General features: G+C 49.9%; 3 protein-coding genes across 6 annotated transcripts in view; 1 reads left to right on the forward strand and 2 right to left on the reverse strand.

The window, feature by feature from the left end:
• Nucleotides 1–948: 948 nt before the first annotated feature.
• On the forward strand, nucleotides 949–12,818 carry Diablo (diablo IAP-binding mitochondrial protein). The gene is made up of 6 exons (XM_050146547.1): nucleotides 949–1,099; nucleotides 1,789–1,915; nucleotides 5,768–5,899; nucleotides 7,952–8,062; nucleotides 8,179–8,275; nucleotides 12,057–12,818. Exons 1-6 carry the CDS (start codon nucleotides 1,002–1,004, stop codon nucleotides 12,251–12,253), a joined length of 762 nt encoding a protein of 253 aa, XP_050002504.1. The 5' UTR covers nucleotides 949–1,001; the 3' UTR covers nucleotides 12,254–12,818.
• On the reverse strand, nucleotides 12,534–15,770 carry B3gnt4 (UDP-GlcNAc:betaGal beta-1,3-N-acetylglucosaminyltransferase 4). The gene is made up of 2 exons (XM_050146543.1): nucleotides 15,707–15,770; nucleotides 12,534–14,116 (listed from the first exon to the last, which is right to left on the reverse strand). Exon 2 carries the CDS (start codon nucleotides 14,104–14,106, stop codon nucleotides 13,060–13,062), a length of 1,047 nt encoding a protein of 348 aa, XP_050002500.1. The 5' UTR covers nucleotides 14,107–14,116; nucleotides 15,707–15,770; the 3' UTR covers nucleotides 12,534–13,059.
• Nucleotides 15,771–16,082: 312 nt separating this feature from the next.
• The window catches only part of Lrrc43 (leucine rich repeat containing 43), a 19,182-nt gene continuing 13,518 nt past the window's right edge, over nucleotides 16,083–21,746 (reverse strand). For all 4 annotated transcript variants that reach the window (XM_050146533.1, XM_050146536.1, XM_050146534.1 and 1 more), the window contains 5 exons: nucleotides 18,762–18,903; nucleotides 18,419–18,544; nucleotides 18,143–18,331; nucleotides 17,808–17,841; nucleotides 16,083–16,210 (listed from right to left, as the gene is read on the reverse strand). In XM_050146533.1, coding sequence (XP_050002490.1) covers nucleotides 16,083–16,210; nucleotides 17,808–17,841; nucleotides 18,143–18,331; nucleotides 18,419–18,544; nucleotides 18,762–18,903 — 619 coding nt within the window. The remainder of the gene's footprint in view (nucleotides 16,211–17,807; nucleotides 17,842–18,142; nucleotides 18,332–18,418; nucleotides 18,545–18,761; nucleotides 18,904–21,746) is intronic.

Raw genomic sequence — 21,746 nt, forward strand, 5'->3', positions numbered from 1 at the left:
TGTGTAAGACATATTGGGAACGATGTGAGCCCAAGATCAAATTGGTACCTATTACTTTGGCGCCCTTCGGTTTTAATCCTGACTGGCCGCAAGGCAAGCATGCTGGGGCACACAAACACACACATCCTTAAAGTATACTGTAGACAGGTCTGGGATCAGAAGGATGACGGAGGAAATGAGCAACGGTTTGCTGCTTCTCCACTCCAAGGCAGGCCCACAGACAGGGCTGCAGCTTAGGTGACGGGAAAATCAAGCTATCCTCCACCAGCCCATTAGCGGCACCAGCTGCATTAAAAATGCAAGAGGTGGTGGCAAGAGAGGGCTGCGTTGGAGTCTAATGCAAAGCTAGGACTGGGACTGGGAAAGACCAGGCCCTTTCCCCTTTTGGAGCTCAGAAGCCAATGAGAGGGAGTGTGGGCAACTACTGCGTTAGAAGGCACACTTTCCAGTGCAGAACTTGGGCTCTTTGGCCCTGGAAGAGTGCTGTCCCGCCACACGCACCCTACGCGGGCTCAGGCTCCAGGTCTCTGCAGGGCGATGCCGGCCTCGTCCACCGTCCACGTGTTGCAACTGCTGCGGGAACTGCTCGCCTTCGTGCTCCTCAGCTACACGGTGCTCATCGGGGCGCTGCTGCTGGCCGGCTGGACCACCTACTTCCTGGTGCTGAAGTGACAGCGCCCGGCCGGCTCACCCGGCTCCGCCCCGCCCGGCTCCGCCCCGCCCCGCGGAGCACGTTCCCCTCAGCAGGCCCCGCCCCGCCCCCAGCCCACCGCCCGTGTCCCTGCGCGCGACCCCGCTCCGCACCCCCGAGCCCCGGGGACCTGCCGCGTCCCGCGCCGAAGTGCGAGCGGTTGAACGCCAGGTGCGACCGTTACAGCCGTTTCCTAGCGCTCCTGTCCCGCCCTTTCCGCCTGTCCAATCGCAACTGCGTCCTCTAGTGGGGGCGTGACCATGAAGCCCAGGGTACCCGGGAGCCGGCCAAGCTTGCCGGGCTGCTCGCTATGCTGCGTCACTTCCGGCGTGTTCGTCCGCCGTCCGTCCGCCGCGGGATGGCGGCTCTGAGGAGTTGGGTGTCCAGGAGCGTGGCCTCCCTGTTCAGGTACGGCAGTGGCCGCAGAGGGCGGGAAGTGGCGGAGAGGAGCCGGGCCCGCGGCGCCGGCCTGCGCGTTGGCCGCGGGCCGCCGCGTCCCGCCTCCCTCCGAAGTTTGCGGAGGGTGCCGCCTCCGTCCCCGTCCTCCATCACGGGCTCCCGAAAGCGGGTCCTCCCAGCCCGTTGACCCTCCAGTCAGCTCAGGGGCCCCGAGGACACCGAGGGACAGACGGGCCACGGCGTTGGCTCAGGCCTGGGCTGTTAGCGCACGACCCAGGAGACTCGGGCGCCCGACGCCAGCTGCCTCCAGGACCTTGCTCGCAGGGACCATTCGAGACCCCGGAACCCAGGCCCAGGGTTTAGGGCTAAGTCCTGCGAGCACGAGAGTTTTATCTTGGCATCAGGTTGCTAAGCAGCTCAGAGGCAACTTTTAAACTTCTCCACCTAGTGGAAAGCGCCTGTTGCTCTTGCTGGCCTGGAACTCATATCGCTTGCCTCTGACTCCTGAGTGCTGAGACTAAAGGCTTGCCACCACCTCTGTCCGTTTCTGGGACTCAATAGGCCACCCTGTGGTTTATTTTCTTGGAAGACCGCTGCTACCTCCTCATTTAGCCGCTGCTTGGACCACCGACTCCTGCAGACCCGAGAGCCTTTTACACATTGATTTGTGCTTTTTAAAATTTGACTTATATTTCCAGGTATGGACAGCGTGTTCCCGTCGTGGCTAACTCAAAGAAACGCTGTTTCTCAGAATTGATAAGACCATGGCACAAAACCATGTTGGCTGGATTCGGCGTGACCCTGTGTGCAGTCCCTATCGCTCAGGTAAGGGACGGTCATGTGATTCTCCCGATCTTAGTGAAGCCTTAGTTTTCCAAGTGCCATCTCCCATGATGCTATGCGCCGTACTGTACCAGCATCTTCTCAGAGTTGAGCAGATTGCCCAGTTTCATTGTCTCACGTTGTAGAAACAGTAGTTTCCGCTTTTTGTCCCTGCTCCACCACCCCTGAATCGAGGAACCAGTGAAACTGAGCATCGTTTGAACTGGGAAGTAGACCTTTATCCTTGTAGCAAACAGAGAAGTAGAAGATTAACTTTGCAAATGAACTTGTCAACCTTTGGGGGTCCAGACGTTAAAGATACAGTGTAAAAGAATTGAAGGGGGATAGGTGGTAGGCTGGAACAGGGGAGGAGTGATCATGGTTTTCTGTGGATGGGTGACTGCTCTGAAAATTCACATGGTGCTTCGCTAGGGTTTTTAGGGTTTAGTTTTCACTGAGGTAATCGTCCACTGCCTTCGCACTGGAGAGTGCACCTTTGACTCTCCTTGGAACTAAGAGGAAGTTAGTTAGAGGTTGCTTGCCTGTCCCTGGCACCCACCAGTTCAGACTAGCTTACTTGTATAGGCGTCCTGTCTTCAAAGATGAGATTAGGAAGGGGAGGAAAGGGTTAGTGGTGGAACTGTTTAATAGGTGAGGCCAGAGGGTTACCCAGGAATCAAGTTCCAGTCACCTAGTCAGTACTGGCGTAAACAGTACTTCAAGTTGCTGTTTGTTTTTGTTCGTTTTTCGAGACGGGGTTTCTCTGTGTAGCTTTGGAGCATGTCCTGGAACTCTCTCTGTAGACCAGGCTGGCCTCGAACTCAGATCCGCCTGCCTCTGCTTCCCAAGTGCTGGGATTAAAGGCCTGCGCCACCACCACCCAGCTCTAGGTTGCATAAAGGATAGAATGAGATAAAAGAAATACATTCTGTTGGCAGAAGCCTGTCATTCAGCAAAACTTTACTGAACAACTTCTTTGACCAATACACTGGGAAGGTAAGAGTGAGCGAAAATACAAATTCTTGCTATCATAAAACATCTATTCTGGGTAGAAAATAAGCAAATATAAGTTGAGTGAGGTGGTATATTCCTGTAATACCAACACTGGGGAGGCTAGGGCAGGGAAATTGTAAGATTAGCTTGTGTTAGTTACATCTTGAGATGTCTCAAAAAAGCACACCAAAAAGAAGAAAAAAAAAAAAGCTCAGCAGCGGTGGTAAATGCCTTTAATATCAGAGGCATAGGCATGGGAATCTGAGTTTGAGATCAACCTGGTCCAGGGCAGCCAGGGCTACACAGAGAAATCCTGTCTTGAAGAACAAAACAAACAAACAAACAGAAAACAGAAAGAAAGATGGAAATAGGGTGAAGTGGTTTGGGACAGCTTCATGTCAGTGTGCTTCGAGAAAGCTAAGGCAGAAGCCTGCAGCAGAGGGATTGGGGCAAAAGCCTGGAAGCTGAATTTTGTGTGGTGTGCAGCAAAGCAAAGTGAACGGAATGGAAGGAGGAACTGTTTAATAGGTGAGGCCCAGGGGTGACCAGGGATCAGATACTGTGATTTGATTTTTGTGGGTCATTGTAAGGCTTTGGATTTTATTCTAAACAGACCACAAAGGATTTGTTCTTGGAATATTATGATCTTGTATAGGTTTTAAGGTTATTGTTTATCTGGGGAGACTAAAGGGCTACTGTTAGTCTAGATAAGATGGCGGTACTGGCTGGCAGGCAGCAAATGGAGGGAGAAGAATAGTCAGAGAAGTGGGTCTCATAGGAAGGAAGAATGAGCATGTGGGCAAGAGTCCTTAGAGCAGGGGCTGGAGAGATGGCTCAGTGGTTAAGAGCACTGACTGCTCTTCCAGAGGTCCTGAGTTCAGTTCCCAGCAACCACATGGTGGCTCACAGCCATCTATAATGGGATCTGGCGCCCCTTCTGGCATGCAGGCACACATGGAAGGAATGTTGTACACATAATAAATAAATAAATGTTAAAAAAATATTAAAAAAAAAAAAGAGTCCTTAGAGCAATCAGCGCGCGGCTGGTTGGAAAGCAGAGGTGGTTTCATAAAGCACTGGATTTTTGCTTTATGGAGAAGAGCTGCATAAGAAACTAGGAAGTTCACTTCAACAAAGTATTTCTGATACTTCTGTATCGATTTAGATTTTCATATCTGAGACTCAACACCCATCTGTCTGATTTCACGTCAGCTCTGCATGCTGATTGATGAGCCTTAGCTCTGAAATGTCCACTCAAGCGTCAGTCATCCTGATGACAAGACAAACCTAAAATTACATTTATTTTGTGTGGCGGCTGAAGGTATCAGAGGACAGCTGCAAGTTGGTTCTGGGGGTTGAGCAGGTTGTCTGCTCGGCAGCCAAGTGCCTCCTTAACAGCTGAATCATCTCAGCCCTCAGCATTCTTTTTTTTTTTTTTTTTTTCCTATCTGAGAATTGTGGGGTTTGTCCTCTTTTCTGTTGATGCACTGCATTCTGAGGCCCAGGTACTAGCCATTCCTGGGGCACGGGACTCGAGCTGCTGTGGTCTGCTCTTCGGAGCCCCATTAGTGCTACACACAGCTACACTGTGTCTACTTCTTCCTGCACTTGATGCCTTAACCAGTTTCATTTCTCTCATGCCAACCAGGCTTTCATTTCCTTCCTTCCAAGGACCTTAGCCATTTCAGTCCTAGCTTCTTCAGTTCAAGTAACATCCCTTTAAAGCCTTTCTCAGTTCCTGGTCAGCTCTCCTGCTCTTCTGGCTACTGCTAGATAAATGTATGTTTTGATGTTTGATGGTCGTGGCTGGCACCGTGTTGGATCAGCAGAACATAAGAGAAAGAGTACAGCCTTCGGAGAGTTTGCATTGAGATTTAATTAGCTATTTGATTTCTAGGGAAAGTTTCCCGGCTGTTGTGTATTTCATCATCTTTAAAAAGAGAAATAAGTGAGAACACATTGTAAAGTTAGCATCATTACACTCAGGACTTAAAGATGCTGTGTCAGCATTTCCCTTGTGAGCAGAGTTGTCAATCTGAGTGTTCTTCATATGTGATAGATAGATAGATAGATAGATAGATAGATAGATAGATAGAAAGAAAGAAAGAATGAATTTTTTTTCCAAGACAAGGTTTGTCTGTGTAGCCTTGGCTGTCCTGGAACTCGCTCTGTAGACCAGGCTGGCTTCAGACTCACAGAGATCCACCTGTCTCTGCTTCCTGAATGCTGGGATTAAAGACATGCACCACCACTGCCCAACTAGGATGAATTTTTTTTTATTTATTCACGTATTTAAAACCATTTCATACTCATGCTGCTTTTAACAGTTATTCCAGAATTTTACACTCTCTGGTTGGTTTGGATACAGCAAGGTCCCTGATGAGAAGGAAAGGGAGTTACTGAGATGTTGAGTGGCAGCGGTTTTGAGCTGGAGTGACCGGATCCCATAATTCCAATGGAGGGTTCTAGTGATTTTTGTTTTTCGGTGCAATAGCTGAGGTTATAGTGACTAGATCTTCCCCTGCCCCAGCCCAGCAGTCTCCCCACATCCACCCGGTCACTGTGAGTTCAGTCACATCAGCTCTTGGAGGTCTTTGCTGGAAACACCCCAACACAGGATTGGTAGTTTCCCGTGACTCTGCCACAGTTCCCTTGACACTCAGTTTTCTAGGAGAATGAATGTGGAGAGAAACATTACCCTCAGATTACATTCCTATGCTATCTTAAGTCACCACATAGAAAGAAGTGTGCTGCTCTGGGTTCATACGCATGAAGCACAGGGCTGGGTGGTCTCCTGAGACCTTGCGGTTCTTGTCTTAAGCTTTATTCAGGTTGGAAATTGAGTGACTGTTTGTCTTTCAGAAATCGGAGCCTCACTCTCTTAGTAACGACGCACTAATGAGGAGGGCTGTGTCTTTGGTGACAGATAGCACCTCCACTTTTCTGTCCCAAACCACATATGCTCTGATCGAAGCCATCACCGAGTATACGAAGGTACGTCTGTTTTGTGCAGTTTTTTTGTTTTGTTTTTCAGTGTGAAGAGTTGGAGCCCAGAGGTCTGTGGGCCAGACAGGTGCTACAATCCCCGCTCCCCTCCTAGACTCTGATTTGCAGTTTCCAAACTATGGCTCACCACCATGTCCTCTGATAGCTGTGTGTGGTATTTTTTGGGACTTAGCCAGGCTTATGTGTGTATTGCGAGAGTGTAGTAGCTTTAGCAGAGGTCATTAGGTTCTTTTTTTTTTTTAATAGATTTAAAAGAAAAATTACCAGGGGCTGGACAGATGGCTTAGAGGTTAGGAGCACTGATTGCTCTTCCAAAGGTCCTGAGTTCAATTCCCAGCAACCACATGGTGGCCCACAATCATCTGTAATGAGATCTGATGCCCTCTTCTGGTCTGCAAGTGTACATGCAGGCAGAACACTGTACATATAATAAATAACAAAGAAAACATTTTAAAAACAAATTCCAATCCAAATTCCCACTCCCTCCCTTCCTCCCATTCCCTCCACACACCCTCCCATCCCATACCTTGGCCATTAGGCTCTTGAGCCTCAAATATTTACGGTCTAGCCCTTTTTTAAAAAGTTGCTGAGTTCTGGGTTTTTGTAGCGGCTCATCTATCTATAAAATGCTTGCCTTAGTTTTATTCTCAGCAGCGTGGCGGTAGACACACAGAATCCCAGCACTTGGGCGGCAGAGGCAGGAGGATGAGAAGTTCATCTGGCTCAGCAGGGTTTGTGATGACATTTAATCACCCCAAGAGCAGCCGGCATGCAGTGGTTCCTGGCTCCAGTCCTAGCCACTCTGGAGGAGGATTGTTTGTGGTGCCATCAGCATAGCAAGCAAGACACTGTCTTAAAGTTATTTTTATTTAGGGTTTTTTTTTTTTTTTTTTTTTTTTTTGTGATAGGGTTCACAGTTTAGCTCTGGAACTCACTATGTAGACCATGCTGGCCTCAAACTCAGGATCTGTTACAAAATTTTTAAAAAGCAGGCTATGGTGATCCTGCTCAGGAGGCAGAAGCAGGCAGATCTCTGAATCCTAGACCAGCTGAGTTGACATAGTGAGAGCTTGTCTCAAATTTAAAAACTTTTAACTTCTATCCTGGATGATGCCTCTATTTAGACTGGTAGAACCCAGTGAGGCACAAGGATGAGGAGCAGTTTGCTGTAGTAGGGTTTACTGATGTGTGTGTGTGGGAGTGGAGTGCATACAGGTGCCCGGGGAGGCCGGGGGGGGGGGGTAGCCTCTAGAGCTGGAGTCATACTTGACTGGTTAGGAGCTGCCCAGCCTGCGCTCTCCACACTGAATTCTGCCCACTCCTCCCTCCACTCCCCCCTCTCATTTGAATGTCTTGGAGCAGAAAACTGGCTGTCCACTCAAGGCAGCCCTGACACCCGAGGGCTGACCTTGGCCTTTAGCCCTGCCTGAGGAGGAAAGAACCCCACAGCACAGTAGTAACGATCTTTTTCTCTTGTCTTATTATTATTATTATTATTATAATATTATTATTATTAAAGTGCATTGGTGTTTGGCCTGTTATGTGTGTCTGTGTGAGGGTGTCAGATTCCCTGGAACTATAGTTACAGTTGAAAACTGCCATGTGGGTACTGGGATTAAACCAGAGTTCTCTGGAAGAACAGCCAGTGCTCTTAACTGCTGAGCCATCTCTCCAGTCCCGATTCTTCTATGTTTCTTTAAGACAGTCTCACTATGTAGCTCAGGCTTGCCTTGAACTTGGCATTCTCCTGAGTATTGAGATGGCATGTATGCACTACCACCCTAGGGGTTTTCTTTTGTGGGTGAGAGGGGTTTCAAGACAGGGTTTCTCTGTGGTAGCTTTGGTTCCTGTCCTGGAACTCAATTTGTAGACCAGGCTAACCTCGAACTCACAGAGATTCACCTGCCTCTGCCTCCCGAGTGCTGGGATTAAAGGGCACCACCATCTGGCAGGACCTTGTTTTCTAAGGTGTGACTGTCCCTAGTCCTTCCGTCATACCTCACTCACTTTATACACTCATCATTTATTCTGTGTTTGTAGGCTGTTTATACGTTAGTGTCTCTGTATCGACAATATACAAATCTACTTGGGAAAATGAATTCACAGGAGGAAGATGAAGTGTGGCAGGTGATTATAGGAGCCAGAGTTGAGGTGAGCAGACTTGTCAGCATTTCCATGTAATGGTCCTCATTATAGTGTAAACGGTTATCTTGAGAGTAACTGTGTTAACCCTTCATGGTCTCTGGAGCTCTTTTCTGATCTTACAGATGACTTCAAAACAGCAAGAATACTTGAAACTGGAAACCACGTGGATGACTGCAGTTGGCCTGTCAGAGATGGCTGCGGAGGCCGCCTATCAAACTGGTAGGTAAAGGGCTGGGTTTTTGTTGTTTCTTACTTTTAATGTAGTTGTTAACTGAGAACTTTAAACTGCCTGATTGATGATAGAAACATCTCTGAGAGCTGTGGTTCTCAACCTAGTCCTGTGACCCTTTAGTCCAGGGCCTCATGTTATGGTGGCCCGAAACATAAATTTTTGTTGCTACTTCATAAATTTAGTGTTGCTACTGTTATGAGTCATAATGTAAACATTTGATATGTAGGATATCTGATATGTGACCTCCCCCAAAGGGGTTGAGAACCATTGGTTTAGAGGTTTCCCCATTTCTGTGTTGTATGTATATATGGTCTCATATAGCCTTGGCTAGCCTCAGACTTACTATATGTAGAGCAGGCTGTTCTTGGCCTCTCCAAGGGGCAGGCCAAGCTGCCACATGAAGTCCTGACGTTTTGTCTGTGTCCATGGAAGTCAGGCTGCGAGTCTGGAAAAATAACTAGTGCAGCTGCTACAGAATGTTGCTAATAGCGCTAAGGGTTTCCTCCTTTTCCGTGTGATCATAAGCCTGTGTGCATCTTTAAATAAGACAGAGAGATGAACCAGTAGAGCACTTCTCTGCTCGGGCGGGTCAGGGCGGCACTTTTGGGTCGTGGCGCTCCTTTAGCATGGAGCTAGTTGCGCCACTCAACGGCTGCAGTGTGGAAGTGGCCAACCTGAAATTAAGCCTTGCTTCATTTCTCCTCGAATACAAATGTTAGAGCTGGATATGGTGGCTCGTGCCTATAATCCTAGTACTTGGGAAGCTGATGCAGGAGGATGTCTGTGAATCTGAGACTAGCCTGGGCTACAGAGCCTTGTCTCAAGAGAGAGAGAGAGAGAGAGAGAGAGAGAGAGAGAGAGAGAGAGAGAGAGAGAGAGAGAGAAGTTCGGGTTACCACACTGGAATTGGAGCTGGGGGCCAGAGCTCTGCCCTCTTTTTAGTGCACTACACAGAAAATGTAGGTGTTTTTCCTTTCTGCACCAAGTGTGATTTGACTGTTGATGTTTCTCCAGCAGACTTAAAAGAAATGATTAAATGTTTAGCATCTAATGTGATCTAGTCCCAAACCAGATGTGTGCTTTTTTTCTCCTATCAGGATATCAGGTTGAGGCTTACAGCATTAAGTCCTAAAAATGATTTTTTTTTTTTAAAGTAGTGGATGGTTTTATTTTAATGGGACTGTTGAGACGGTCTCACTCTGAGGCTAAGCCAACCTAAGTTTGCAATGATCCCTCTGCCTCAGCCTCCCAAATGCTAGAACTGTGGGCGTGAGCCATCTTTCCCAGCAGGTTTGTTTTGGGAAGTCGGTGCTATATAATTGTATTTTATACTATATTAAACTTCAAAAATGAAAGTAAGAAAGCAGCGTTGTAGGAGCCAGTGACTAGCCAGATGTGGTGGGCAGCTTCTGAGGATGCCCCGACCCATGGGTTAGTCAATGGAGACCCTAAGGGTGGGGAGTGAGAATTGAAAGGGACAAGAGACACAGAGGATGGAGACAAGACAGGATTCTGATCAAGTCTCGTTTATTAGGAGAATAAACAGGTAGATATAGAGCAATGGGAAAGAGGGAGTGGGTTCTAACGTCAATGGGTAACTAGGCAGCTATCATGAAATATGTTCCAGAGGAGAATACAGCGAAAGTCACTGATTACAAGGAAACAGATGCTTTTAGCAATTAGTCAGAAAGAGGGACTGCTGCTAATATCAAAAGGTTAATAAATCAGAATAATAGGTTCTTTGGCTGGAAACTTAAAGATAGCAAAAAGTTTCTCACACGAGGAAGTTCTGAGAAGTGCATCAGGAGCCTCCCAGGGGGCCTCCCCCTCCGCCTGTGGGAGCACTACTGAACAACATGTGTTCAGAAGCGGTAAACTGTGGGTCAGCACTCTTCTCAGAGAAAAGCCTGTAGGGTACTGGGAAGAGGAGCTAGAACCAGACAGTAGTAGTTGATTTACCCTGCAAAAGTAGATGCAGGCTAACTGACAGCAGACTGAAGTTTTACATTTGATTAAACAGACCTCCACATGCCTCCATTTGTGGAAACACTACTCCGGAGTCAAGTCTGAAAGAAGAAACTTCCTTTTCTAAAACTTGGAAAACCTTGACTCTAAAAAGTAGTGGGGAAATAAAAGCATGCAAAGATTTTTTGAGAAGTAATAGGTACTAGTTTCACACACTACAAAAATAGGAGGAGGGGACAGAGAAAACATGGTACATTGAGTTGAGGCAGAAAATGACAAAGTCTCTTAGAAAGTACAGACTTGTCTGGTGGTGGTGCACGCCTTTAATCCCAACACTTGGGAGGCTGCGGCAGGTGGACCTCTGAGTTCAAGGCCAGCCTGGTTTACAGAGCGAGTTCCAGGACAGCCAGGGTGATAACAAGGATACCTTAACAGGCTGTGTCAGAAAAATAATTCTAGGCCAGTGATACGGCTCAACAGGTTAAGGCACTTGCCACCAAGCCTAATGACCTGAGTTCAATTTCTGGACCCTACATAGTAGAAAGGATCCCTAGGAGTTATCCTCTGACCATGGGTGTCAGAGAGGGAACTGAAGAACTGAGCAACAAGGCAGAAACCAACATAACAAGTGAGATGAGCTTTGCATCTTCAGGGACTCACAGACCAGAAGACGTCTTCTCAGGCAGTGAGACAGGGTCTCTCAGTCAGCCAGTGTGGTTAGTGTCACTAGCCAGCTTGTTCTTGGAGATTGGCTCTTCCATCTCAGTCTTCCAGGCTGGAATTACAGCTGGCCGGCCTTCATGCCCACCCCACACATACATGGGTTCAGGGGACCCAAATTCCTGGCCCTCACATTTAGGTGTCACGTGGTTAGCCACTGAGTGTCTAACCAAGATTAGCACTCATTTTATTTATACATACACACACATACATGCATATACACACACATACACACAAAAATATAGTGTTGACCTGCCTCCCCCCCAAAAAAATAATGCATTTAAGAACATTCAAAGATTGATTTTATACCACACTGATGTCACTTTCTTGAAATTTTCACTCATTGCCCTTCAGCCCACTTCCTCCATTCCTGCTCTGTCAAGTTTAAGTATGCTTCCCAGGGTGGGAATGTAGCTCGGTGGTAGTGCCTTGGCATGCATGCAGCCCTGGACTTTGGCTTTTTTGTCTTTTTGAAAAAGGGTTTCTTTGTAGCCCTGGCTGTCCTAGAACTTGCTCTATAGAGCACTACAATGTGTATGAAGTGCTGACCAACCTGTAGTAAGTGTATAAGCCAGCACAGCACACACCACAGCTGAGTGGGACTGACGTCTACATCGAGCTGCACGTCCCGTATGGGCATTTCCTTAAAATCAGGGATAGCCGAACACCCACCTGGGTAGGGTGGTACACTTTATGGGTGAGACAGAAAAATTCGAGGAGACCCCAGGTTTTTGTCTCTCTTTTTTTAAACAATTTGGTGCGTATATCCTTGAGTGTATGTACATGTAGATGCCCACGGAGTCAAGAATAGGGCATCAGATTCCCTGGAGCTCAAGTTACATGTGGTTGTGAGCCACGCAACATGGGCTACTCCCCATCTTGGGTCTCTGGAGCAGCAAGCACTCTTCACCACTGAGTCATCTCCCCAACATCCTATACCCCATCTTGAAAAGCATAAGATGCAGATTTGAGCTCAGAGAAGCAGGATGGTAACCCCATGAGGGCTGGCTGGGCTGCAGACTCAGGCCTATGTCTGACTTTTCTGCCTAATTGTGCTCAATGCACTATCCCTTCTCTCACCAGGAGCCGATCAGGCCTCTATAACTGCCAGGAATCACATCCAGTTGGTGAAGTCGCAGGTGCAGGAGGTGCGCCAGCTCTCGCAGAAAGCAGAAACCAAGCTGGCTGAAGCACAGACACAAGAATTGCACCAGAAAATCCAGGAAGCCAGTGATGAGAGAGCTGACCAGGAAGAGGAGGCCTACCTGCGGGAAGATTGAGGCCTTGAGCCCACTGCCCTTTCTGCCCACTCAGTGGGGAAAGAGGGTGATGGCATCCACCTGGTATCACCCCAAGTCTGCGGAGACAACAGGCTCTGCCCTTGCCGGTCAGACCGGAAGCCTTTTGTGAGCTGTGCCTGCCCTTTTCTGGTCTGTCTTTATGAGCCTGGTTCACCCAACACTGTCTCACTCAGCACCTCTCTCGCCATTTTTTTTTTTTTTTACCTCATACCCAAAGTATTTTACGAACCTGGGCCAGAGGAGGGGGGGCCTTTTCTGCCATACCCTCAAGTTCAATTGCTGTTTAGCTGCAGTTTTTAATATTACTCGGATTTTCAAATATAATTTAAAGTTTGCTCCAAAAGAGGGAGCCTATCTGGTTTGTAAGATTTGTGTTTATAATGTCCTTTGTCCCTGTGAGCACAGCTCAGCTAAGGAGTTTCTCAGAGTGTGACTGTTCCTGGTGCTCCCCACAAGCCTAACACATGCTTCCTGCTCGCTCCTTCAAGTTTCTCTGCTGTGTCCAAAGGAAGTTGGTGTTTGCATTAAAAAAAAAAAAAAGTCATGCTGTGTCTTTCCTTCATTGCCTAGGTGGTGGGAGTTGTAGGGCCCCAGGCCTTCCTGCAGCAAACGTTCCTGTTCGGCATATGCTGGACAAGTTTGCCAGATTTCAGCACTTTTAATCCAATAAGGTTGGTGGCGTTATAGAAATGGAGAGAGCGCTTCCTGTCGACCAGCAGGGACGTGGTGTTCAGTTTCTCCTGGTGAGAGGAAGCTGTTATTTAACTGGCCCTTCAGGGCTAGGGCTAGGGGGTAGCTGTACACTTGAGTCTCTTATCTGTCACCAGCGCCCACATGGTCCACATCTCCAGGGGGCTTAGACGGTGCACCAGCAGGAGCCCTTTGTACAGACAAGGGTCCCTGGGGTTCAGGGGCTTTTGGATCCCAAATGTCTTGAAGCCAGCGTGGTGTATGGGGCTCACCCCTAGCTTTTTCAGGCACATTCCCACAAAGACATCATCAATGGGGAAGAGTTCTGCCTCTTCCATGGCTGCGTGAAGTCGCCTCACAGTAGCCCGGGACATAACATAGCCTCCTCCTCCTGCATAAGGTGGGTAGTTGCGGGCCCTGTACATGGAGAATGGGATGAAGTATTTGACTTTGGTGTTCCTATTGGGCCGGGCCTGGCGGATGACATCTCCCACGAAGAGATCCTGGGCAGGATCCCAGCCCTCCAGGAACTCCAGCACATTGGGAACATGGATAAAGACATCATCGTCTCCCTTTAGGACGAAGTGGGCCTGCGTGCAAGCAGCTGCCATCCAGCGCTGCACATGCAGCTCCTTCAGCGTCAGGTTGAAGAAATCCTCAGCAAAGTCCCACTGCAGGATGTCATCGAACTGCCAGCTCTCATAGGCCAGTAGCTGGGCTGGGGGCACAGGTCCTGCTACCCCTAGGAGAAACACCAGCTTCAGCTGCCGGCCCCTAGCCCAGCTCCCAGCCCGGCCCCAAGTGCTTCTAATAGCTGCACGCTGCTCAATATGATGAGGCTGTGACTTGATGGCCAGGAGCAGGAAGGTGTCCCTAGCACACTCAGAAGGCTCCAGCAACGTGGAGAAGTTTTGGCAGTGTCGATAGGTTAAGAAGAGGCGATGGCGGCTGGGCAGGGACAGGGAGGCATTAGCAATTGTTAAATTGGGTGGGCACTGGCTGTGCTGGGGCCTTGGCAGAGCCCATAAGTGCTGGTGAGCCTTGGAGCTCCCTGTTGGTGTGCGCTCCTTCAGAAAGAGCAGGCCGCTGAGCCGCAGTGCCACAAGGCTGCAGGACAGCACACAGCCCAACCTGCGCCACATAGTTGAGGCCCTGTGGGGAGAGAGCACCTGAGTCCCAGGCCTTTTGAAAAAGGGAACTTCATGACAGGGCAACAGGCAGTGGTGGTTCACAGAACAAAAATCACAGCGTGAGAGGTTAGGGGGAGGGGTGGGGTTCATCAAAGGAACTACAGCTTGGGTTTAATGCCACCCTCTTGAATTCTGGTTCAGGAAGTCTTACAGTGACCCAAAGACAAATGGTATTCACCACAGTCGCCTGCCCAAGGCAGTTCATCCTCACTTTCCTTCCTGTCATTTGTTCCTCCAGGTGTGGTCCAGCTTTGTCTTGTATCCTGCCTAAAAAGTTTTCTGATTCCTCCCACCCCCAAGCAGGATCTCGTGTTCAGAAATAATCTCAAATCTCTGTATAGCCACAGATGTTAAACACCTGACCGCCCTGCCTCCACCTCGCCAGTACTGGGATCATAGGCAAGTTTCATGTGACGCTGGGGAGCATGAGGGCACAACTAAGCCACCCCCGCAGCCCCAAAACAAGTTTTCTAGCATCCCTTAGAGCGTGGAGCCACAGCCAGAGCCAGCTCCACACCTACACGTGGGGTACAGGGCCACAGGTGTAGCAGGCAAAACTGAATACTCGTCCCCGAATCTCTTTCCCATTCTTCAGTTCAAAACGGCCTATCTGGGTCAGCCTTGTCCCTGTCGTCCCTAGCGATAGACAGAGCATCTCTTTTAGCATCTCTAGTGTTAGTCAAGCAGCTAGGAACACCCTCACAGGCATGAGAAACCCAGATAATGCTAAGAATTAAGTGACAGGAAAGGTTACCAGACCTTGGGACGTTTGAGCAAGTGCATGAAGCACGGGAACAGAAAGTGACAGGCCGAAAGAACAGCCAAGCTGCGCGCTGGAGTAGGAGCCACGCAGACAAACCTGAAGATGAGAGCGTATGGGGACTAGAATGCCCCACAAGGCTGAGGAGCAACACCCGAGGATGTAGTCCAGGATTAAATATGTGCCTATGGTTTGTTTTGATGTCATTCCTGCTGCGGCTAAGGATGTGAAAGACCCGGGCGGGGGTGGGGGAGGAGATTGAGGCTGCTAGAAAACTTTTAGGTTGCAACCGGAGCTGAGCCTCGCGGAGGTGCGGAGAGTGGCGGAGCTGTAACTGCTCCAGGATCTCAGGTGTGCGAAGTCTGCTGCCATCCGCGCCACTCACTGAGGGGGACTCTGGTTTGTCCCGTGACCTGGTAGCCCTCCCACGCGGCAGCACCCCAAGCCCACCCAAAATCCCCGAAAAAGTCTACTTCCCTGTCCGAAAGTCCGTCCCGCGGGACCGGATCCTCCCACCGTACTACGTGCCCCGGGTCCTGCGCGCCCTCGCCCTGGGGGTGTCGCCAGCCTCAGGCTCCCGGGAAAAGGGTCCCCGAGGAGCTCCATTCTTTCAGCCCGAATCTACAGGGCTGCGGTCGCCGGAGCCGGCAGCGCAGTGAATCAGGACAACCGCCCAGAGCTGACCCGAGACGGAGGGGCAACAGAAGTCCGCCAGCAGAGGCGCCCGCACTCCGGTCAACGGGATCCAGGAGCCGCAGGCCGCGTGGCCTCCCCCGTCCTCCCCAGACCTACCTAAGCTCCCGTGGGAACCGCGCACCTACAGAGGCTGAGCGGCTTCTACCTGTGCGCTTGGAACCCCCCGCTGGGCGGGGCTTCGGGGCGGGCCCCAGAGAAGGCGGGGCTTCGGGGAGGGGGTAGTGAGAGGGGCGGGGCTCCCGAAGGAAATTCTTCGGGGCGGGCCCTAAGGGGGCGGGGTCCAGGGAGCCCTGGGCCCCGCCCCACCCCACCAAGCTCTACTATCCAAGTAGCAACCGTGGATAGGTCGGATAGGTCGCGGCTGCTGCGCTCCTCCCGAAGCCCGTTGGGGAGCCCGCGCCACGCCCCCTCCCCTGCCGATGGACACTCAGACACCCAAGCTCCGGCAGCGAAGCATCCTTTACTTTCCCGGCTAGTCAAGTAGGCTGAGGAAAGCTTCCTCCACCGAGCGGTACTGATTCAGTTGGATCTGAATCTCCACGGTCAGGGGCTCCGGCTGGTACACGCTTTCGAAGGTTGGAGTCGCCATTTTTGACTTTTCTGAGAAAACAACAGTGCGAACAGATGAGCCCCAAGGGACATATGGGATGCAGGCCTCCCCCATCCTGGACGTGCTCCTCCCTCATCCCGAAACTCAAGCCCTGTTCTCCGACCTAAAGGAACTCAGCTTCCGAAAGAGACCAGGCCTAGAATGTTAGCCGTAATAAAGAATAAGTTCAGGGCTGGAGAGATGGCTCAGCGGTTAAGAGCATTGTCTGCTCTTCCAAAGGTTCTGAGTTCAATTCCCAGCAACCACATGGTGGCTCACAACCATCTGTAATGAGATCTGGTGCCCTCTTCTGGACTGCAGACATACACACAGACAGAATATTGTATACATAATAAATAAATATTAAAAAAAGAATAAGTTCAATTGAATTTGTCGAGATCACTGAATAAGGCCCAGCTGTTTGAGTATAAAAACTTATGGTGCTTTTTAAAAGCCGGCAAGCCTGACGACTTGAGTTCCATCCTCAGGACCCACTTGTCCCTCTGATCTCCACGTGCAGGCCACAGTCCACGCACATAACACATAATTAAAAAGAAAGAAAGGCACTGAGGATGCAGCTCAGCTTGTGGAGAGCTTTGGTGGCCCTAGGTTTGCTCACCAGCACTGCATGAGAGAGAGAAAACGTGTGAGTATTTTGCAGGGTTTTTTTTTGTTGTTGTTGGTGGTTTGGTTGTTTATTTTTTATACAGGGTCTCATCTCACTTAGGTCTGGCTGTTTTGGAATTCTCTTTGTAGACCAGGTTGGCCTTGAACTCAGATCTGCCCACCTCTGCCTCCTGAGTACTGCTATTAAGGTGCAGGTCACCACTGTCTAGCCTCTTGTTTGTTTATTGAGATAGTTTCATAGAGCCTAGGCTTGCCTTAAACTGAGGATGATCTTAAACTCTCAGGCTTTTGCCTCTACCTCTCAGGTTGCCACCACCATGTCTGGCTTGAAGTTTTTCTTTTGCTATTTTTCAAGACAGGGTTTCTCTGTAGCTTTGGTGCCTGTCCTGGAACTAGCTCTTGTAGACCAGGCTGGCCTCGAACTCAGAGATCTGCCTGTCTCTGCCCCCCCCCCCAGTGCTGGGATTAAAGGCGTGCGCCACCACCGCTCAGCGAAGTTTTTCTATTAAAGGCACTGAATGAATTAATGTCTAAGTACTTTAATGGCACCCCACTATTTGTGAGTCCCAGGCTGATCAGGGTGAAGGAACCCTGACTCAACAACAACAGCAAAAACTCTCAAATCTAACACAGAAAACTGAGTTCTAGGCCAGCTTGGGCTATCCTATCCAGGTAGGCAGAAGAAAGTGGGGACGGGTGGAGGGGGCGAAGGAAGGAAGCTAGAAAGCTCCGACATAAGACAAACCTGGCTGAGAGATCCGGTGCTCACAGACTACAGGGGTGGGAAGGCAGGGCAGGGCCGGGCCAGGACTCACCCACCCCAGCCTTTCCAGCACAACACAGCCCGCAGCTGCACTGGGCTTCAGGATGATTCTGGGCTTGCTTCTGTGCTGGCTGGAAGTCATTCTCAGTCTCCCTCATTCCTATAGTCCCTTGGGCTCAGTCCCCACCCTGCCCTCAGTGGCAGCCGCTGGCTCTTACCTTTTTTGGGAACTTTCTTTATCTTCTTTGAATCCTGAGAGAAAGAACCACAAAGCCAGGTACTCGCTGGGATCGATGCTGACCCTGAGGCTGACACTGGGGTCACCCACCCCTCCCCGGGGAGAATGGGCTCTGCTGAGGAGTGTGGTTGACCTGGGCCGTCACCACAACAGCGATTGTCAAAGGTGTCCCGCAGCCCTGACATACAACCAGGGCCTCTCCACAGTGTCGCCACCCTCCACCTTACCCCATCCCTGCCCAACCCAGCAAGCTGTCCATAAGGAAGGAAGAGGGGAGGCAGAGACGGAAGGGCAAGACCAAGGGCCCCTTTGTACCCTGGCATGAGTCAATCTGTCAGATTCCATGGTGCGGATCACCCCAAAATTACACACAGTGGTCACCGCTGAGTCCCCTGCCAACAAGGGCTCCAGGTACACCAGGCCGCTGCCCAGCACACGCAGCACGGGCGGGTCCTGGCGCAGCTCCTTGGGCAGCTCCTTTTTCTTCTTGAGCCCCTTTTTGTCCTGTGGGCAAGGCCAGGAGCACACAGGTGTGAGCAGGACTGGGCCACACTCCCCTCCCTGCCCCCAGGTGACCCAAGCAGGCCTGACCTTTTCCTTGGCAGCCTCCTCTACTTTCTGTTTCTTCCCTTTCTCTTTCTCTTTCTTGTCTGCTTTCCCCTTCTTGGCAGGCAAGGGACTCTCGACAGGAGTGGGCAACACAGGCCAGGATAGGATCTGGAGGACAGACCCGATCTCGGGTGAACAGGGGAGGTGACTCCTGAGACCCACCCTGCCTTGACCTTTCTGGAAAGGCGCTGAAAGGCAACCAAGGAGGGAACACGACAACAAGGAGGGAACCAAGGGGTGACAACACGAGAAAAAGGTCATTGGAAAGGATGCGGACACAGAACACTCCAGCCAATGAGAGGCCAGAGCCCCCTGCTCCGCCCACCTTCTCTTCTACGATGGTCACCGTAGTCCCTGCCAGCAGGAAGTTCTTGACCCGCACCAGCTCCTTGAGGTTGTGCTTCATCTCATAGTTACAAGGAATGACGTCAGTCCAGGGCTTTCGGACGGTGCTGAAGAGAACTGTCCTTGGGAACGAGAGACGTGTGGGACTGTGTTGGCAACCTGGGGCAAGGCTGCCAAGGGATGCCCAAAAAGACAGCAAGCACCCACAAATGGTGAGAGACCAAGACCCAGGCAGGGCAAAGGACCCAGAAAGCCAGGAAGAAAACATTGGCAAAGGCTGAGCAGAGGTGCTCTTCTGGGCATGCTCTGTGTGGAACGGCAGCTGTCCACCAGCTAGAATCAATAAGGGTTTTTGTTTAGCTTTTGAAAGAAAGTTTCACTCTGTAATCCTGGCTGATCTGGAACTCACTAAATAGCTCATGCTGGTCTCAAACTTGAAGTAATCCCCCTGTCTCTACTTCCTAAATGCTAGACTTGTAGGTCTATACCACTATGCTCGACTCCAAAATTTAAAAAAAAAAAAACCAGCCAAGTGGAAAAAACATCATAAACACAAGTCATTACAAAGCAATGCTTTAAGGCAACGAGAGTTCTCCTGGGACATGTGGTGGGGGGTGACAAACCAAAGGGGCAAAGCAAGAACTCCGAAGAAAGAGCTCACGGTGAAAAGAACAGGTATTCATAGGTCATTGTTCTCAGCAGCATCATTCAAAATGGCCAAGGGGTGGGACTCAGCCATTGCCCCAGGGCTGAGCAGGTGAATGAGTAAAGGGGGGGGGTGTCTCTCCATCAGTGGAAGACTACACAGGAGAATTCTGACCCATGCCACAGCACACATTAACTCTGAAGCTGCATCATGCTTCAGAAGGGCTGGAGAGATGGCTCAGAGGTTAAGAGCATTGCCTGCTCTTAACCTCTGAGTTCAATTCCCAACATCCATATGGTGGCTCACAACCATCTGTAAGGTCTGGTGCCCTCTTCTGGCTTGCAGACATATACACAGACAGAATATTGTATACATAATAAATAAGTATTTTAAAAAAAAAAAGAAATGATCCAGACATGGAAGGCAAACACGGTGATTGTATGGAAGCAGAACCTGGACAGGTCTGTAGTGAGGAGCAGGGAGGAGGCTGGGGTGGGGGAGGGGCGGGCAGCTGGGCAGGTGGTGTTGAGTTCTGCTCTGAGATATGGAAAAGGAGCCCGGTCTCCGGTGATCCCTTGGCTCAGCCCCAGCGAATACAGATGGTGTGGCTGCGCTGTGTACTCAGGCAGGGTTAAAGGGAGTTAGAGTCAAAGAGTCCAGGAATAGAATACAGAAATAAAGGGTTCAGTCCAGGAATATAGAAATATAAAATTGTGCCGGGCAGCAGTGGCGCATGCTTTTAATCCCAGCACTAGGGAGGCAGAGGCAGGCAGATCTCTGTAAGTTCGAGACCAGCCTGGTCTACAATAGCAAGTTCCAGGACAGGCTCCAAAGCTACAGAGAAACAAAAAAAGAACTATAAAATTGTAAGGTCAAACACATTTTGGAAGAAAAAAACCTAAATCTGGCAGCCACTGTTAACCTTTAACAAACACTTTCTTAAGACCATTCTTTAAGCACCATCATCCTGGCAGCCATTGTGTACAAAGACAATTTTTTAGTTGTTGTTGTTGTTGTTTTGAGACAGGGTTTCTCTGTGTAGCCCTGGCTGTCCTGAAACTCGCTCTTGTAGACCAGGATGGCCTCCTGTCTCTGCCTCCCGAGTGCTGCCTGGACAGAGGTAAATTTTAACAATGGCCTCCTGCCTCCCAGCTTCCCGGCTAGGCAGGTCCTGCAGACAAAGTTAGCTTCTAACTGTTGCCTCTGTGGGACCCTCTGCTGGTATTCCCTTCATTTTTAACTGTGCCCCCCACCACCCCGTGACTCTACTCTGTCTTGCAGGGACAGTGAAAAGTGGCTGTGTCAGCCATGGGCTTTCGCAAATATTCTAATGTCCTATAACCAAAATTTGTAAAACTTAAAATGTAAAGTGACTTTAAGCCTGACCTCAAGGTTGTAAATGCTCTGACCCACACCTGGTGCTTGATTTTACTATAAGAGGAGGCCAAAACCAGCCCCATGGCCACAGCTACAGAAGCTTGCTTCTGATTTAATAGACTTCGGTGGTTTGTTCCTTGTCGTTGCGTGATCCCGGATCCAACAATAATCTTGCCAGGGGTGGTAGTTTCAGATACTAGTCAACCTTGTAATTAGGCTTTTTTTTTGGGGGGGAGGGGTTATTTTTTTGTTTTGTTTTGTTTTGTTTTCGAGACAGGGTTTCTCTGTAGCTTCAGAGCCTGTCCTGGAATTTGCTCTTGTAAACCAGGCTGGTCCCGAATTCACAGAGATCCGCCTGCCTCTGCCTCCCGAGTGCTGGGATTAAAAGCATGCGCCACCACCACCCAGCATAATAGGCATTTTGCTAAGGGTAAAATTGTCAGCTTCTGACTGTCACATGGCTAAGTAAAAAGCGCAGAGTGACACAAAGGTCTGAGCGTGTGGCTCAAGTAGCAGAGTGCTTGCCCGTGTGCACAGAGCCCTGGTCCACCATCTCCAGCACCGCGCAAAACCAGATGTGGCGGCACAGGCCTGTAATCCCAGCACTCAGGAGGCACGGGCAGGCAGATTTCTGAGTTCGAGGCCAGCCTGGACTATAGAGTGAGTTCCAGGACAGCCACGGCTACAAAAAGAAACCCTGCCTTGAAAAACACACCAAGCAAGCAAGCAAGCAACCAAACAAAAAAACCTTCCTTTCAACAGAGGACATATTTAGTGTCTAGAGGGTTGATCTATCAGAGGACCAGGGTTCAGAATTCTAGCACCCACAAAATGTGTGGCTCACAAATACTTGTAACTACAGCGCCAAGGGATCAACTTCCCGCCGGAACGCCTGTGGGCCACAGACAAGCACCTCCCCACTGAGCTGTCTCCCCAACCCCC

Source organism: Alexandromys fortis, unplaced genomic scaffold, assembly GCF_014885135.2.
Source record: "Alexandromys fortis isolate MF-2015 unplaced genomic scaffold, M_Fortis_MF-2015_v1.1 scaffold_56, whole genome shotgun sequence".
NCBI lineage: Eukaryota > Metazoa > Chordata > Mammalia > Rodentia > Cricetidae > Alexandromys > Alexandromys fortis.

Bases quoted from the DNA above. Each gene is read 5' to 3' on its own strand.
- Diablo (XM_050146547.1), top strand. From the start codon at position 1,002: ATGCTGCGTCACTTCCGGCGTGTTCGTCCGCCGTCCGTCCGCCGCGGG. The intron at 1,100-1,788 runs GTACGGCAGTGG...TTATATTTCCAG, and splicing joins AGCGTGGCCTCCCTGTTCAG to GTATGGACAGCGTGTTCCCG. The intron at 8,276-12,056 runs GTAGGTAAAGGG...TTCTCTCACCAG, and splicing joins GGAGGCCGCCTATCAAACTG to GAGCCGATCAGGCCTCTATA.
- B3gnt4 (XM_050146543.1), bottom strand. From the start codon at position 14,106: ATGTGGCGCAGGTTGGGCTGTGTGCTGTCCTGCAGCCTTGTGGCACTG.